The sequence below is a fragment of the Petaurus breviceps genome, unplaced genomic scaffold (genome assembly GCF_028583685.1).
Source record: "Petaurus breviceps papuanus isolate PSGF00001 unplaced genomic scaffold, PetGlider_PUasm1.0 90825, whole genome shotgun sequence".
In the NCBI taxonomy this organism is placed as follows: Eukaryota; Metazoa; Chordata; class Mammalia; order Diprotodontia; family Petauridae; genus Petaurus; species Petaurus breviceps.
The window spans coordinates 10,000,726-10,019,086 of NW_027187353.1; the positions used below are offsets into that span (position 1 = coordinate 10,000,726).

At 39.0% G+C, this 18,361-nt stretch overlaps 1 protein-coding gene across 1 annotated transcript in view; it reads right to left on the reverse strand.

Moving 5' to 3' along the window:
• Window positions 1-18,361, reverse strand: part of LOC138148523 (scavenger receptor cysteine-rich type 1 protein M130-like) — a 131,114-nt gene that overhangs the window by 96,005 nt on the left and 16,748 nt on the right. Inside the window, exons 6-12 of the mRNA XM_069071224.1 lie at window positions 12,533-12,841; window positions 12,142-12,456; window positions 8,351-8,668; window positions 7,482-7,550; window positions 7,076-7,390; window positions 6,651-6,686; window positions 6,023-6,151 (exon numbers count right to left, since the gene is read on the reverse strand). Coding sequence (XP_068927325.1) covers window positions 6,023-6,151; window positions 6,651-6,686; window positions 7,076-7,390; window positions 7,482-7,550; window positions 8,351-8,668; window positions 12,142-12,456; window positions 12,533-12,841 — 1,491 coding nt within the window. The remainder of the gene's footprint in view (window positions 1-6,022; window positions 6,152-6,650; window positions 6,687-7,075; window positions 7,391-7,481; window positions 7,551-8,350; window positions 8,669-12,141; window positions 12,457-12,532; window positions 12,842-18,361) is intronic.

The window sequence follows — 18,361 nt, forward strand, 5'->3', positions numbered from 1 at the left end:
CTAAGGACACAGTGAGAGGTCAGTGCAGTGTGGACTTTTGGATCCAGTAGTTGGGAGTGCAGTCAGCCTCTACCCTAAGGGCAAGAAGCCGCTGAGGCGCTGCCACATGGCAGCTTCACCTCCTGGACTGCAGGTTGCATGGGGACCAAGTGACCAGTCTGAGGGGTAATAACTCTTGCTTTAACCTGCTTGGATCTGGATTGTGATCTAGGGTGGAGGTCCTGGGGTGTGCAACCAGCTTGCCAGAGTGAGTGGAGGTTTCAGAGAGGGCACCCAACTAATACCTTTGGCAGCTGAGAAAACCCCAGCATTTGGTATGAACCTCCCCTGTCTGGTAGCAGAATCCTACTGTGGCAAAAGCCCAAAAGTCAGGTAATTGAGTGGTGCCATAAGCAGGCAAAGGAAGCAAAGAAAACAGAGCAACCCAAATTTACACTCCTATTTTGGGGATAAAAAGGATCAAAGCATGGAAAAGGAGGAAGACAGTGTAGTCAGAACTCCTGCACCAAAAGCTTCCAAGAAAAACACAAGCTGGTTACAGGCCATAAGGGAGCTTAAAAAGGACTTTGAAAACCAAAAAAGAGAAGTGGAGGAAAAATTGGGAAGAGAAATGAGAACAATGCAAGAAAATTATGAAAGAGTAAACAACATGACTGAAGAAAATAACACCTTAAAAATAGACTAACTCAAATGGCAAAAGAGGCTCAAAAAGGCAATGAGGAGAAAAATGCCTTAAAAAGCCAAATTTGCCAGTTGGAAAAAGAATCTCAAAAGCTCACTGAAGATAATAATTCCTTCAGAATTAGATTGGAGCAAATGGAAGCTAGTAACTTTATGAGAAATCAAGATACTGTTAAACAGATCCAAACAAATGAAAAAATAGAAGGAAATGTGAAATATCTCATTGGGAAAACCACTGACTTGGAAAATAGATCCAGGAGAGATAATATAAAAATTATTGGACTACCTGAAAGCCATGATCCAAAAAAGAACCCAGAAATCATCCTTCAAGAAATTCTCAAGGAAAATTGCCCTGATGTTTTAGAACCAGATGGCAAAATAGGGGTTGAAAGAATCCACCGATCACCTCCTAAAAAAGGATCCCATAAAGAAAACTCCTAGGAATATTATAGCCAGGTTCTGGAATTTCCAGATCAAGGAGAAAATATTACAATCAGCCAGGAAGAAACAATTTGAATATTGTGGAAACCCAATCAGGATAACACAGGATCTGGCAGCTTCTACACTGAGGAATTGAAGAGCTTGGAATCTGATATACCAGAGGTCAAAGGAGCTGGGATTAAACCCAAGAATCACCTGCCCAGCAAAAATTTAAAAAAAAACGCGAGTATCATGTTTCAGGGGAAAATATGGTCATTCAGTGGAATAGAGGACTTTCAAGCATTCTTGATGAAAAAAACAGAGTTGAACAGAAAATTTGACATTCAGATACAAGGAGCAAGAAAAGTTTGAGAAGGTAAACAGGGAAAAGAAATTATAAGAAACTTAATCAAAGTTGAACTATTTACATTCCTACATGTAAAAATGATAATTGTAACTTATGAAACTTTTCTCAGTATGAGAATAGTTGAAGGGAATAGAATACATATAATATATAATATGTATAGGAGGGTATATGGGGATATGAATACATATGTGAATGTGTATATATATATATGTACAGGTATACATAGAGAGCACTGGACCAATTTAATAGGAAGGGATGATACTTAAAAGGTGAAATTAAGAGGTGAGAGAGGAATATGAGAGGAGATAGGGAGAGACAGAATGGGATAATCTATCTCATATCAAGGGAAAATGGTTACAATGGAAGGGAAGAACAGTAAGACAAAAGGGAATGGGTCAACCTTATTCTCATTGAATTTGGCTTAGGGAGGGAATGACACACACTAAATAGGGTATCTCACCCTACAGGAGAGTAGGGGGGAAGGGATGATAGGGGGGATGATGGAAGGGAGAGCAGGCTGGTTGGGGAGGGAAGTTGTAAGCACCCACTCTTGAAAAGGGACAGGATCAAAGTAGAGAATAGAACAAGTGGGAGGTGGGATAGGAGGGAGGGAAATATAGTCAGTCTTTTGTAATATATCTACTATGGAAATATTTTGCATAGCTACACATGTACAACCTATACTGAATTGCTTATCTTCCCAGTAAGAGTGGGTGATAAGGGAGGAAGATAATGAATCTGGAATTCAAAGTTTTAAAATCAAATGTTTAAACAATATACTATTATTAATGTTATTTTACATGTAACTGGGAAATAAGACATACAGACACCGGGGCATGGAGATCCACCGTGCCCTACTGGAAATTTGGAGGGAGTGTGGGAGAAGATATGGGAGAGAGCAGATTGGAGGAGGGGATATTTTGGGGTGGTAGGTAGAGGGAAAATGGGGAGAAACTTTGTAACTCAAAATCTTGCAGAAATGAATGATGTAAGCTAGAAATTAATACAGCATTTGATTAAAAAGAAGAAAAAAGATTTAGATGTTGGAAGAACTAAAATTCTGGTAATTTATTGGTGATACTTGGTAGAATTGTCTTGATATCAAATTCATGATGAAGCTTTATAATGATGTCATTTGTCATTTATGATGAGATCCTAGCTAGGGAAACTGAGTCATCTCATATAATTAAAATTAGAGAATTAATACTTAATGAATGGTTTTTACAATCCAGAGATAGGGTGCTAGTGACTTGAATTCTTTATTGTCATGAGGAAGATGGCAGACAGAAGATATAAGGTCATCTGCACTTAGCCAAAGTCATACTTGCCATGCATTCACAATCTATGAGAGGTAGCTGCCAAAAACAGAAAGACAAGTACAGAGACATAAACAAACAGAAGTAAACATTTAAATCGCAAAGCTGAAGTAACTTCTCAGTAGCCATTGTCCAGCTAAGTGGTGCAATTGTTAGAGGGCCAGGCCTGGAGTCAAAAAAAAACTCCTTTTCCTGAGTTCAAATTTGATCTCAGACACTTACTAGATGTGTGACCTTGGGTAAGTCACTTAACCTTGTTTGCCTCAGTTTCCTCATATGTAAAATGAACTGAAGAAGAAATGGCAAACCATTCCTATATCTTTGCCAAAAAGACCCCAAATGGGCTCACAAAGAGCGGCACACAACTGAAATAGTTCAACAACAACAACAAAAAGTAAAACAATCATTAGATTCCCCTTTGATGCAGGTGATAAGACATTTCTCTGGTCTACAATTCTCTCAACCTCTGATTGCCAAGCATTAATTTTTGCATGAGAAAAATTGTTGCATGAATAAGATCTTGTGATCCGAATTATTCTCCACATGTATTATGTTAAAACTCTTCCCTTCTTGATGTGCTGTATGAGTTTTTTGTGCCTCCCTTTGAGATCAATCTGGGATTGCCCTGAGGAGGCATGTTTTGTCTTTGCTATCTTAGAGAGTGGAGACATCGAGTCTGCTCATCTCCGTCAGTAACTGGGTAACAAGAAAAAACCAGGGACCTACTGGGGACCTTTTATATTGTGAAAGTTAGTGGACTCTGAGGAGAATTAGCCTCAAATTTGACTAACAAAGTTTTGGCTGTGTCTGGCTCTCAAGCTCCCCCTATCAGCGCTCTCCGGGAACTACACCTAACGAAGGGAAAGTACTCTGAAAGCAGGTTCTACTCAAGGAGACCATCCTCAACACAAGAAATCTGTGTTCCACAATATCTACAGATAGTGTCAGGTGTGCTAACCCCTCCTCGGATTGTGGAGAGTGGCATCAACGATTTACATGCAGAATTAAGACCATGAGGCATAGATTCTGCAGAGAGACCACCTGGAAAAGGTATGATGGTCAAAATACATTCAATCAGTGTCTCTAAATCTGGGAGCTGCTGACTCCTGGGAGTTATTTCAAGGGGACCTGGAATCCAGAAGCACACCAAGTCTTGTTCTTTTTATCTTTATTTAACTCCAGCGATGTATACATCAAGATTGAATCTAATAAACAAGTAAATGCTTTCAATAGCTGAATGTTTTTCAAAAATATGTATTATTTTTCAAACGTATATACAAATTATAGAGATTAACAAAACTTAAATTAATTTAACCTGTTACTTAATCAGTGATGTATTATGCTTGATTATATACATCTCCCAAATGTAAATAGATAATTAAAATACAAATTAAGTTAAGCAGTTACTTAGTTCACAGTAGTCTTGTCATCAAAGATTTTCTCAACCACTGGATGACAATCCTGTTATTATCGTGTGGGAATACACTGTATTTTCTTCTCGTATTTGAAATAGTTGACAAGTTATCAAAGGATCATGAGCTACTGAGCTGGAAGGAGCCCATATCACCAAATTAAACTCCTTCATTTTACACATATGGAAACTGATGATCACAAGGTATCGGTTTATGATTGCCTTATTTCCCTTAAAATTTTTGGCCTTTATTCTTCAAATGAATATTATATGATTTTGTCTAGTTCTATAAAATGACCTTTCAACATTCAATAATTTGGCTGATTATATATATATATATGAATATAAAAGTAATTATTACTACATTGAAATGACCCAGCAATGAACCCTATGTATTTTTCTAGTAATTAAAGTCTTGCTCTATTTCTGGAAAGATGGATTCAGAGCTGTACTTAAGTAAACCTCGAATGTCTCTTGAACCCCAAATATTTGGTGGAAATTTCAAACTGAATTGCTGTTGCCCTTCTGTTCATCTTGGGTTTTTAGTACCTTTTAGAAAGATAGTTGATTTTGTAAACATGTTTTTTTACCTTAGTACTTTAGTGAAGCTATTCTTTTTTATTATTATTGAATGTCCGCAAGTCTCTATGAAAACCAGAATGTTAGTTGCAAATAGAGATGATTTTGCTCCACTTTACCTCTGTTTATGCCCCAAATTTCTTCCTGGAGTCAGGAAGACCTGAATTCAAATCTGACCTCAGATACTTACTATCTGTATGACTCTGGGCAAGTCACTTACCCTCTGCCTCAGTTTCCTCATCTGTAAAATTAGGATAATAATAACCCCTCCCCAGAGTTATGGTGAAGACCAAATAGAATAAAAATTGGAAAGTGCTTAGCACAGTGTCTGGCACACAGCAAGTGCTGTATAATTGTTATTATTATTACTATCATTATTGGATTAAATACATTTTAAAGTACTTTGCAAATCCAAAAGTACTATATATAGGTACTAGCTGTTGAAAATAATAAATTCCTGTTGCCTAATGCTGACTGTTCACTGTAGCTACAATTCTGCTGATCCAAGATGTACATATAATATCTCCCCCAGTAGAATGTAAGCTGTTTGAGAGCAGAGACTTGTCTTCATTTAAGTTTTTGTTCTACCAGCCCATCCCAGCAGCTAGAATGGGTCTTGGCGCACAATATGTGCCTATAGAATTGAAATTAATACAGTACCACACTAAAAATGGCTTTAAACTGCAGAGACCTATGCAATGTAGAGGACAAAGAGGATCTTATCAAGGCAAGGCAGTGCACATTCAAGCAGCCCAATCGACACAGTGATCAATGAATGGTTCCTCATCCAAGAAGAGGCCAGGAGAAACATACTATGCCCACGGCACTTAGCAAGACACTCATTGATATCCACATATACCAAAATAACAAGCAATACTTCTGTTATCACTTAAAGCAAATATTGTCAAGGCAAAGAAGGATTAATGGGGTAACAAAGGAGAAAGTATATTTCCCAAATACCTGTCATAGTACAAGAAACAGAAACCATACCTTCACAGACTTCTAAGGTAATCATAACTATTCACAAGAGGAATAGTCCTAGGCAGGAGAGGGCCAGTGAGGTCATTTTTAAATGCTTCACTCCCTTGATCAAAGGCTCCAAACAGTAGTCCTGATACAACAGACAGCTAGTCTCATGTATAACAGTGGAGAGCAACATCCCAAATATTCCAAATGTTTCCTCATTAGAAGTCTTATTTTTAACTAATTGATACTCACTAATACTGCCTAAGTCCTCTCACCACTTACACTGGCAGGATCCTTTCTTGCTCCACATCTGAACCCCCAGAAATATTAAAACAAAGCAGAGAAGTGTTCCAAGGATGAAACAGATGATCCTCAGTATATTATCCTTTTCTTGGGCTGGTGACAGGGAACCTTAACAGGAGCAGAAATTCCAAAAAATCCATTAATTAAGTTTGTTCCCCCTCCTCACTCCACCAGGCCTATGTATCCTCAGCTGTTTTCCCACCCTCTATGAGGAAGACAATGTTGTAAGGTTTATTTCCTCCAGAATTCTCCCAGGATGTTCTTGTCTTGCTGGTTCACCAATTCAGAAAACTTCTCTTAGCAATACTAGCTCAAATTTATATTACCCTCACATTTAAAGCCATTTATGATTCTCAAAATGCCCCTTTTACACACACACACACACACACACACACACACACACACACGCCACCACCACCCCTACCACCAATAGTAAGAATCCTGAGAAAATATGTAAGCATTCTGATCTTCTCTGTAGAGATTAGGAAATTGAAGTACAGATGTTGGAGTAAGAAGTAGAATCCAAGTCTTCTGGCTCATGCTCCAACATGTGCTTTAAGGACTGAACAAATAGGAAATTTGGAGTTGCCAAGGGGAGAAGGCTTACCTCTTCCAGGCAATAGCACTGTCTTCACTCTCTTACCTGGGGGAAAAGAAAGAGAGAGAGAGACAGAGACAGACAGACAGACAGACAGACAGACAGAGACAGAGAGAGACAGAGAGACAGAGACAGAGAGACAGAGAGAGAGACAGAGAGAGAGAGAGAGAGAGAGAGAGAGAGAGAGAGAGAGAGAGAAGTTAAATCAACGGAAAAAAGAAAGTGGGGAATCATATGGACAGCAGCTATATTATAGCTGCTATATCCTCCTGCATCATCCAAACTATGGCATTAATGACACAAGTCAAACTATTCTTTACTTGTATTTTTTGCCTTAGAGTTCATAGTCCTGAACATGTTTAATTATCTCCACAGCCACACTGGAATAGTCTTTCTCTATACAGTCCAAACTCTGCTCAGGTCCCATTACTCACCAGAGCAATTCACAGCTGCATCTTCCTTGTGACTACAGTCACTGTGTCCCCAGGGCTCTGAAGGACAGTCCCATAGAGACTGTTCAGTCCCCTTACATTGCACCTCATCCAGCCAAACAGTCCCTGTCCCTGGTCCAAAGGCAGCATCTCCCAAAGCCAATACAGCTGAGCCACAGCCCAGCTGCCTACACACAACCTCGGCATCTTCTAGGTCCCAGGAATCATCACAGACTGTTCCCCAGGAGCCTCCATGCCAGACTTCCACTCTCCCAGAGCAGCTGTCCTCTCCATCCCTGACACGCAGCCTGTTCATTCCTGAAAATTCAGCCACTAGGAGTCACTGAGAGAGGCAGACAGACCTGGCCTCTCTTTAGTGACACACAATAAAAAGTGACCAAGGAGATACCTGTGCAGTCCTGGTCCGCTGAACAGTTAAGCCTCTCAACTGGACCCTTAGAGATTTTCTTTGTCCATCCTATAGGGATAAAATATTGGGAAATATCAGAAGAAATGACATTAGAGTGTTGAAAGAATGAATCATCCCTGCTATGGTAAAGGATGAGATTTCTTAACTAAAATCTCAAAAGGGGATTAGCATCTGAGACCATGCAGCAATATATATATATATATATATAATGCAATCATAGGCTGCATTCTGAGAAGCACAGTCACAGAGACCTATCGTCTTTGACAGAAAAAAAGTGAATGTCCTCACTGTATGTGCCATGGTCAAACCATATTTGAAGTATTGTGTTCTGGGCTCCACATTTTAGGAAGGGCATTAAGAAACCGTAGCCTATCTTGTGACAGGCGATCAGTATAGTGAGGTGACTGAAAAGCATTCTATGGATGATCAACAGCATGGAGAAGAAATGACAGGTGACTTCCAACATTCAAAGGCTATATTGTGACAGAGGAATTAGCTTTATATTGTTTAATGTCAGAAGGCAACGCTAGGAGAATGGGTAAAAGTCTCTGAGAAGCAGGGCTTGTCTCAGTAGTATAAGAAAATTCTCCGACAGTTAGGATTACTCAACATTGGAATGGGCTACAATGGCAGGGAATTTACTATCAATAAAGGCCTTCAAGCACAGGCTGGATGACCATTCATCAGGAATTTGGGGAAAGGAATGGAGTATCAGATCTCAGGTCTTTTTCTACCACTATTCTATGACAGGTCAGTTTCAACAACTTTACAGGTATAGGAAGGAAGTCAGAAACTGAATGACAACCAAAGCCCACAGCATTAAAATTCAAAGGGATAAGAAATCAGACCATCACATGTGATCCAGGTCTCTTCTCCTCGGGAACATGAGTGTGGATGCCAGGAGGCTGATGGGCACTGCCACAAAGAGTTAGCATGCAGGCTGCGGCATTCAATTTTGTCTAACCAACTAATTTCTGAGCTTCTGTGGGCCATTTGTTTATTCTCCAGCCAGCCCTGTGTTCCACATCCCAACTGCTTGCATATAATTGTCAGGGAGAGTTCCTTCAGGGAGTTGCTACACACAGTGCCCCATGTTCCATTGTAGAAAACTTCCAGCCACCCCGCGCAGTTGTGGTCGTCACTGACCAGCCTCATAGCTGTAAAGTCTAGGAGAAAAATATAAATTAGTCCTGCACTTGTTTCAATCATTATAAATTAATAGGTTCAAATAATTACAAAGTCAGAAAAAAACTATCAATTATGGAATCCATGATCTTTTCTTGAAAACAAAACTAGTAACTAAAACCCCAAATCCCACAATTCATTAATGGCAATGCTAGGAACAGAACTCAAATCTCCTGACTCCCAAGAAAGTGCTAAACCACACTGAAGCTAGGTGGCCCAGTGGGTATAGTACCAGGTCTGGCATCAGAAGACTCCCTTCATGAGTTCAAATCTGGCTTCAGATAACTTATTAGATGTTCAACCTTGGGCAAGCCACTTAACCTTGTTTGACTCAGTTTTCTCATCTGTAAAATGATCTAGAGAAGGAAATGGCAAATGGCTTCAGTGTCTTTGCCAAGAAAATCCCAAATGGGGTCACAAAGTGTCAGGCACACTGAACAGCAGCAGCAACAACAAAACAACACTGGTTCTCTTATTAAAGGTCAAGCTCAGTGAATGAAGGAGAAAACTATAGAAGTTGCCAAGAGAAAATGTCCAAGTTCCTATCTCAGTCTCCAGTGGAGAATTTGACAGATGGCAGAGGAATGCAGATATACAATGCTGATGTTTTATGATTGTCATAAAAAGCATAGATGACAGATTTTGAGTTGAAAGAAGGTTCATGGAATCCAACCATCTCCTCTCGTAGATGAGCATCCAGAAGTCTAGAAAGGTATAGTGACTCACTTAGGGTGATATAGCTGGTCAACATCTAAGGCAGGATTCAAACTCAGCATACCAGACTGCTTTATCCCACCAAGTTACAAGCAAATACCCTAGAACCCTCCCAGCACTTCAATGATTTGCTATTTCTCAGTCTTAGTGTTCTTTGGTTTCAAGTTAATTTGATTTTTTAATGGTATAGTGCAAAAAACAGTAGTCTTTCAGAAATCAGGGTCCAAAAAAATAAAAATAAGAAGACCAGAGTCAAGTCACACTTGTATCTGATACTTGCTGTCTGTGATTCTTGGGAAAATCAGTTGACCACTCTGTGCCATAGTTCCCTCATCTATAAAATAAAGGAATTGGACTTAATGATTTCTAAGATTTCTTCTAACTCTCCCATTCCTTGAAAAGATCAAGGGTCCAGCAATACTGTCCACATTTTCTAAAAGATGTAAATTGGCATTCCTTGACATGTTTACAACTCGATGAAAATTAATTTGGAAAATATATTGGATGCTTCCTGGGTGCTCTAGGGAACTCTCTATTTCCTACTTTTTCGAAATATTTCAATTTCCCCAGTTCTTTGTCACTTGAAAAATGGAAGAGAGGGTGGGGACAGAATTGGGGATCTGGAGTCATAGGAGCAGAGATGAAATCCTAGCCCTGCCACTATCTTTCTAACCTCAGAGAGGTCACAAGCTCTCCACGGTTCAGTTTCCTCATCTGCAACATGTTGGGTTTAGAATACACCTCTGTAAGTCTGTTCTTACTCCAAATCTATCATCCTGGCATAAAATTTTAAAGATAAATCCATCCCCTCCCACCATCCTCATCAAATCTTCCCTTCCTCAAGCACCTATGCATGCATGAAATGTGGGGTGTGTAGGGGGCAGCTAAGTGGCGCCGTGAATAGAGCACTGGCCCTGGAGTCAGGAGCACCTGAGTTCAAATCCGACCTCAAACACTTAACACAAAAACGATTTGTGTGACCCTGGGCAAGTCACGTAACCCCAACTGCCCTCCAAAAGCAAAAAAAAAAATGAAATGTGGGGTGTGTGTTTCAATTTGCCCACTCAATTTTACTCATCTGTTGGTCTGTTGCTCCATTGTAACTCTTTAAAAGAGTTAATTGATTTTTGATACATTAGGATGTCCTACCAAGATTTTCTCATCTGTAAAGTCTTTGGAAAGGCACAAACTTATATGACTTCAGCATTCATATCTGGTAAAAGAAGAGATTAGATTAGATCAGGTGATCTTTTGTGCCATATGTCCATTTGAGACTGCCTGGTATAGTCTAGACTTCTCAGAGTAACATTTTTAAATGCACATAATAAAATGCATAGAATTTGCAAGGAAGCCAGTTGCACTAGAGTACAGTTAAGAAAGTATTTTTAAAACAAATTCTCAGACCTCAAATGAGGAAACTCTTAACTAAATAAACTCTATGATCTCTTCTGGCCAAGAATGTGCCAAAGCCAACTTGAATTAACTTGAGAGTCAACTGGTAAATGTTCGATGTGGTCATTTACACTCAGAAATCAGAAAACACTACAAGTAAGAGCTTGATTTGTTTTATTTATTGTCTAGACTTTAAAAAGTGATGAAAATGTTATAATGCAAATCAAACTTAACAATGTGTCATATGTGCAATTTCATATTTTTATTTTTTTGAGAGCCAATAGTTAAACATTTACCAGCAAACCCCTGCTTCCGGTTTCTAATCCTTTCATCCAATGGCTTCCATGTGTGATTCAGGTCTGTGGTTTGGAAATGAAGTGGTGACTAGCAGAGTTTTCAAGTGGACATCATCTTATGTAATTTTCCATGAATATCCTTGAAGCTTGAGCTATGCATTGAGATTACAAAGGTAAGTGATTGGATCAAGTGTGGGCTATTGAGATCAAGTGTGGAAAGGAGGAACTGCATCTAGAAATATATTTTTGCAAGGTGTCCACAAAGGAAAAATTTGCAGTATGATTTTTGGATGGCGATGATTGGCAAAGTGACCATTTGCTGTAGTAAAGTTGTGATTAAACTTCTGCTCATAAGATATTTTATCTAGGATGACCCTTAGAGATCAGCTACTTCAATTCCCTCATTTTTATAAATGAGAAAATTAAGGCTGAGAGGAGTTAAATGACTTGAACAAGCTCACTCAGCTGCTAAATGACAGTTCTAGGATTTGAACTCAGGTCCAATGACTCCAAATTCAATAACCTTTCCCCAGCCCCATGATACTTCCCTCTTGGGGTATACCGAAACCATTCTGAATATGAACAAGTGAGAGCCAGAAGCATTTAGCACAGGGATAATGAGAAGCCCTCAAGGGATAAGACCTATAAACTCTTCACATCAATATCTCTGCTCCTTGAGTAAAGATTATAGGGAAAAAGGGACAGTGGAAGCATACAAAAAAATCTTTTTCAATGTCTCCAAGAATACTAAGAAATAAATATTTCGTTCATCGAAAAACACTTTCCAGATAGATTTCTTAGGAAGATATGTAGTAGGTCCAAGGCAAATGTTCTATCTTAAGTAAATCTGATTGATGATGGAAAATGCAGCTTGAAGTAAGGTATTTCTAGTCGTGTTTATATCCTAAATTCCCCATACCTGAGCCCCACCCCAGGGAAGCACCCTCTTCTTGTGATATTAATAGTAGGGAAACCTTTCCAGTTATTGAAAGGAGTAGTCAAAGAAGGAAAGGAATAGGCAAATATAAAGTGACTCTAGTCAAAGGACTGACCTGAGCAGAGAACTCCAGCATCTTCCTTATGTCTGCAGTCATGCTGGTCCCAGCCTGGGAATGGGCAATGCCAGAGCTCAGACTCATTTCCAGAGCAGCCCAGCTCATCCAGCCAGATGGGCCCAGTCCCTGCCCCATAGTGAGCAGATCCCATGGCACTGAGGGCCACACCACAGTCCAGCTGTCTGCAGACCACATTGGCATCAGAGAGGTCCCACGCATCGTCACACACTGTGCCCCAGGTGCCATTGTGGTAGATCTCCACTCGGCCAGCACAGCGGCCAGTGCCATTCACCAGGCGGATCCTTCTGCTCCCTGTGGGACAAGGGCCATCATTAAGCATGAAAATGAGAGGCCAGGAAGGATTCTGCAGGATTGGGCAGGTACTCACCTGAGCAGATGACACCAGCTTCCTGTGTGATCCCCACTGGAGCCAAGGCAGATGTGGAGATGTTACACTGGCTCAGCTGAGTCTCATTGCCCATGCACATCATCCTGCTCAAACCCAAAGGGCCCACCCCTGGGCCTGAGGTAAGAGAGGTATAGACTCTCTCTGCCTTTCCACATTGGAGCTCCCTACACAACACCTGGGCACCATTAAGATTCCAATCATCGCCCAGGACTGAGCCCCAAACTCCATGCAGAAAAATCTCCACTCTCCCATCACAATGGCTCTGCCCATCCTTTAAACGGAGAGAATCTAAGTTCAGAGAGAAAGAAAAAAATGAAGCAAACATTTAAAAGAGTTTCCATTTGTTGTTTGGGTTTGAGTAGAATGGAGACATGCCCCTGGGGAATAAGAAGCAAATTAAGTTGTATTGACTGAAGGTATTGAGTCTGCCTAGGATTATGGGAGGTTTGGAATCCAACAGATAATAGATGAGAGCCAAATTAATTGAAGACAAAAAAGAATGGACAAAGATCACATAAGAATAAGTTTCTTTGGATAATTTCTCCTTTCTGTATCTAGGGAGTCTTGACCTCAGTGTCAATGAACTTGGTTAGATAAGGACTATGATAACCAAATACAGCCCAGGTGGTAGAAAGAGCACTGGGGTGAGGGGATGAGAATGGAGGCAAGAAGTAACAGTCAAGATGCTGCTTGGACAAGAGGCAGACCACCCTGCTCCCACACCCCTGAAATTCACATAAGACCAAAACATAATCAAGAAATCCAGTGAAAAGCTACAGTGATTTTTCCCACTCTAGAACTGCATAAGAGGTCAGCCAGAAGCCCAGAGGAAACAAAACAGAGGGCCATCAAAAAATTGGTGGCAGCATAGCATAGTATATAAATCCAAACAGACATTGGCTAGGGACCTAGGTAGCCTCCAAGGTTCTGTGTCCAGAAGCAACAAGAGTGGAAAGCTCCCCCTGAGAACGTCCCAGGGTCTTCAGAAAGCCCCAGAGTGGGGACTGCGGAAGTCTCAGGGACAAGTATTAGGCAAAAACCAGCACAGTACTGCAGGCTTCAGACCTGGAGACCTAAGGCTTAGGGACTGTGAGATCACTTACACTCCGTCCTGAGATCCCATAGAAAATCCCAAAGACCTAGTGTTCTAAATCTCAAAAATCCAAATGGACCTAATCTGTGGAGATGGAATTTAATACGAGAACCCAGAGACAGACTATCAGGGTTTACTACCCTACCCAAAAGGATAGCAAGAGACAGAGCCTGACCTCTGGCACAAAGCCCCAATTGAAGAAGCAAAATTGAAGAGACAAATAAATCAAAGAAAATACAAACCAGTACTGAATCTAGAGATCTTCAAAAAGAACAAAGTAACTAAAAGCAGAAACTCAAAATAAATAACATTTTCCACAAGGACCCCATGATACCTAGAAAAAAAGAAGAAATTAAAAATTCAATAGAGAGAGAATGAATAGCATAGTAGAAAAAGAGGTAAACCTTATTTAAATAATGAACTACCTAGAAATTAAAATAGACCAAACAGAAATCAATAACTTCATGAGACAGCAAGAAATATTAGAACAAAAACAAAATATTGAAAAATAGAAGCTATAAAATACATATCACAACTGACACGGAAAAAAGGAAGTCAAGCAGAGATCATTTAAAAATCACTGGTCTTCCTCAAAACCATGATAAAAAAAAGGTTGGACTATATTTCAAGAAATCAGACCTAAAAACTGCCCAGACCTTTTAGAACCAGAGGGGAAAGTAAAGATAAAAAGAATACATTAAATCATCCACTGAAAGAAACTCCCAAAGAAAAGACCCCAGGAAGTCATAGCCAAAATCCAGAGTTCCTACCAACACACACACACACACACACACACGCACACACACACACATGTATCCAGAAAGAAGTGATTCATGTACCAAGGAACAATAGTCAAGATTACACAAGATCTGGCAGCTATAGAAGAGAGGAATACTTGAAATACAATATTATTAAAGAGATATATTTGCAACCAAGAGTAACTTACCCTCTAAAGTTAAGTATAACCCTATGGGGAAGAAATGGTGAATCTTTAAGTGGAATAAAGGGAGGCTTTCAAACATTTCTTATGAAAAGACCAGAGCCGAGTAACAACTTTGAAATATAAACACGAGAGTTGAGAAAAACCTTAAAAAGTAAATAAATTTGAGTAATTGGAAAGAGCTATATAATGATATAATTCTAACATTCTAATAAGGAGAGAAGAAACAAATAACCAGAATTTAAGGGAATAGCTTAACCAACTCAGACAATTTGGAAATAGCTGACCAAATTGTAGAATAGTATTACAAAATAAAAAGAAGACAAAAGAAAAGATTTTATAGGATCCTAGATGGTATGAACTAGATTCCTAATAGTGCTTGACTCTGAGTTATATAATATTTTTTAACAATGTCTTGAAAGATAGTATAGATGTCATGGTTATTAAATCTGTAAGAGAAAGTGAAGACCAAGAGAAGTCAGAACATTGGACCAAATTCAATGAGATGAAATTAAGTATGTGTAAAGTATTTTCATTTCTAATTTGATCATGAATTTAATAATCTTCATAAGCTCAAATATTATAATATACAAAGAACAAGTGCATTGTATATTAAATTAGAATTCTGTTACATGGTTTTAGGGTTTTTTAAGTGGATATTAAATTTAATGATACAATAACAAAACTGTTCTGTTTGTATCTCCTTCTAAATTTGTTTTTGATTCCTTCTGATACACGGAAAGAATTAGACAGGCTAAAAAACTTGATTCCACAAATACAAGAGTGGGGAGAAATGATTGCACAGAAGTTGAAAAAAACTGCTAGAAAATCTAGAGAACAGTTTGACAGAAACTAGGTATAGACCAACATCTCACATTGTATGCCAAGAGAAGGTCAAAATGGATACATGATTTACAATAAAGTATGACACCATAAGCAAATTAAAAGAACATGGAAAGGGTAGAATTTAGAGCCAAAGATGATATAGAAAGTATTACAAAATGTAAAACAGATCACTTTGATTACATAAAATTACAAAGTTTTTTGCACAAGCAAAACCAATGCAACCAAAATTATAAGGAAAGACGGAAACAGGAGGGTGGATTTGCAACAAGTATTTCTTATAAAAACCTTTTTTTTTCAAATTTAGAGAGAGTTGAGTCAAATTTATAAAAATACAAAGTAATTCCCCAATTGATAAATGGTCAAAAGATATGAACAGGCAGTTTTCAGATGAAGAAATCAAGGCTATAGTCGCATGAAAAAAAATGCTCTAAATCACTATTGATCAGAGAATACAAATTAAAACAACTCTGAGGTACCATCTCACATTTATCAAAATGGCTAATATGACCAAAAAAGGAAAATGTTGAATGTTGGAGGGGATGTGGAAAAAACGTGGTCACTAATGCACTGTTGGTGGAGTTGTGAAATGATCCAACCATTCTGGGGAGTAATTGGAGCTACCCCCAAAAGGCTATGAAATTGTGCTTATCTTCTTGCTCTGGCAATACCACTGTTAGGTCTATATCCCAAAGACATCCAAAAAAGAGACAAGCATCGATTGGTACAAAATATGTATAGCAGCTCTTTTTGTGGTGGCTAAGAATTGGAAATCAAAGGAATGCCCAACAATTGGGGAATGGCTAAATAAGCCATGGTGTATTATTGTAATGGAATATTATTGTGCTGTAAGAAAGGACAAGCAAGGGGGCAGCTAGGTGGTGCAGTGAATAGAGCACCAACCCTGGAATTAGGAAGACCTAAGTCCAAATCCAGTCTCAGACACTTGATACTTAACTAGTTGTGTGACCTTCACCAAGGCACTTATCCCCAATTACCTTGCCTTCCCCCCTCCAAAAAAAAAAAAGAACTGATAAGCAGGATGATTTCAGAAAAACCTGGAAAGATTTACATAAACTGATGTATAGTGAAGTGAACAGAACCAGGAAAATGTTGTATATAGTAACAGCAATATTGTTCAATGAAAATCTGTGAAAGACTTGGCTTTTCTCAGAAATACAATGATACTAGACAATCATAAAGGACTAATGATGAAGCATAATATCTACCTCCAGAGGAAGAAAGAACTGATATTGCTTGAATACAGACTGAAGCACACTATTTTTTTCATTTTCTTTCTTTGATTTTTTTTTCTTTTATTCAAGTTGTCTTGTACAAAATTACTAATATGGAAATATTTTACAAAATCCCACATATATTGGCTATATTTGATTGCTTACTGTCTCAGGGAAGGGGGAGGAGAGGAAAAGAAGGAGGGGGGGGGATCGAATTTGGAATTCAAAACTTTAAATTAAAATATTAAGGGGAGGCTAGGTGGTGCAGTGAATAGAGCATCACCCTGAAGTCAGAAAGAAGTGAGTTCAAATCCGGCCCCAGACACTTAACACTTGCAAGGTGTGACCTTGGGCAAGTCACTTAATCCCAATTGCCCTGACCCCTCCAAAAAAATGCCAAAAAAAGTGTTTAAAATTGAGGGGGAAAATATGTGATTCTAAGTGAACTAAAAACTCAAAATAACTCAACAATGTAATTGGAAAGCCAAAATTTTTTGAGCCATGACTTTGGGCTGAATTCAGAAATTCCTAGACTCCAGGAATAAGGAAATCACAATCCCACTGTACTCAGCCATTATCCCCTATCTCTGGAGTGTTCAGTTCTGGGTGACACCTTTTAGAAAGAACATTGATAAGCTGATGAGTTTAAAGAGAAGGACAAACAGGATAGCAAAGATACTAGAATCCATACCACATGAGGTTCAGCTGAGAAAGCTAAAGATGGCTAACCTGCAGAAAGAAAGGCTCAAGGGAGACTGGCAGATATTTTCAAGTATTTAAAAGTCTGTCTTATGGGAAAAGGCTCTGGATTCGTCTTTTTCAGTTAACAAGCATTTATTAAGGGAGGACTATGTGCCAGGAACTGTGCTAAGGGATGAGGACATAACAAAAAGAAAAAAAAAAACACTCTGCCAGCAAGAAAGTCACATTCCAATAGGGAAATATGTAGTACATATATAATATAGATACACACATACATATACATAAAAGTATATGTTTGTGTTTACGTGTGTATGTGTGTGTATGTATGTACATGTGTATATTATCTCCTACTAACACTGTATGTTTCTTGTTGGTACCCAGTTTTTTTACAAGTTATTTCCCCGTCTTTGAGTACAGAGGGCATATTTAGGAGCAATAGTTAGAGAACTATGGGTATAAATTTAAAAGAGAAAAAAGGCTTCCTAACAGTTAGAACCATCCTATGAAGAAGTGTGTCCTTCCTCTCATATTCCACTAGAAATATACAATTATGGGTCTATTGTAGTAAGCTATAAAGTTTGTCTAGTATGTTTTGGATGAGATGGCCATTGAGATGGACCTTCTAACTCTTACTCTCTTTGATTGGGGAAGATTTTCCCTTGGTCTCACGGGTAATAAAGTCAACATTCAAACTTCATCTTCTGACTGCAAATCTAATGTTCCTTGGATCACATATCACTATCTATTCACTTTCCTACAGAAGCTAATTTGCTGATCTCATTCCCTATGAAACCTTGTCAATTTCCCCTATCAGCAATCCCCCCCCTCTCTCTCTCTGTATCTCTGTCTCTCTGTCTCTCTTTCTCTCTCTCTCTGTCTCTCTCTCTGTCTCTGTCTCTGTCTCTGTCTCTCTCTCTCTGTCTCTGTCTCTCTCTCTCTGTCTCTCTCTGTCTCTCTCTCTCTCTCTGTCTCTCTCTCTCTGTCTCTCTCTCTCT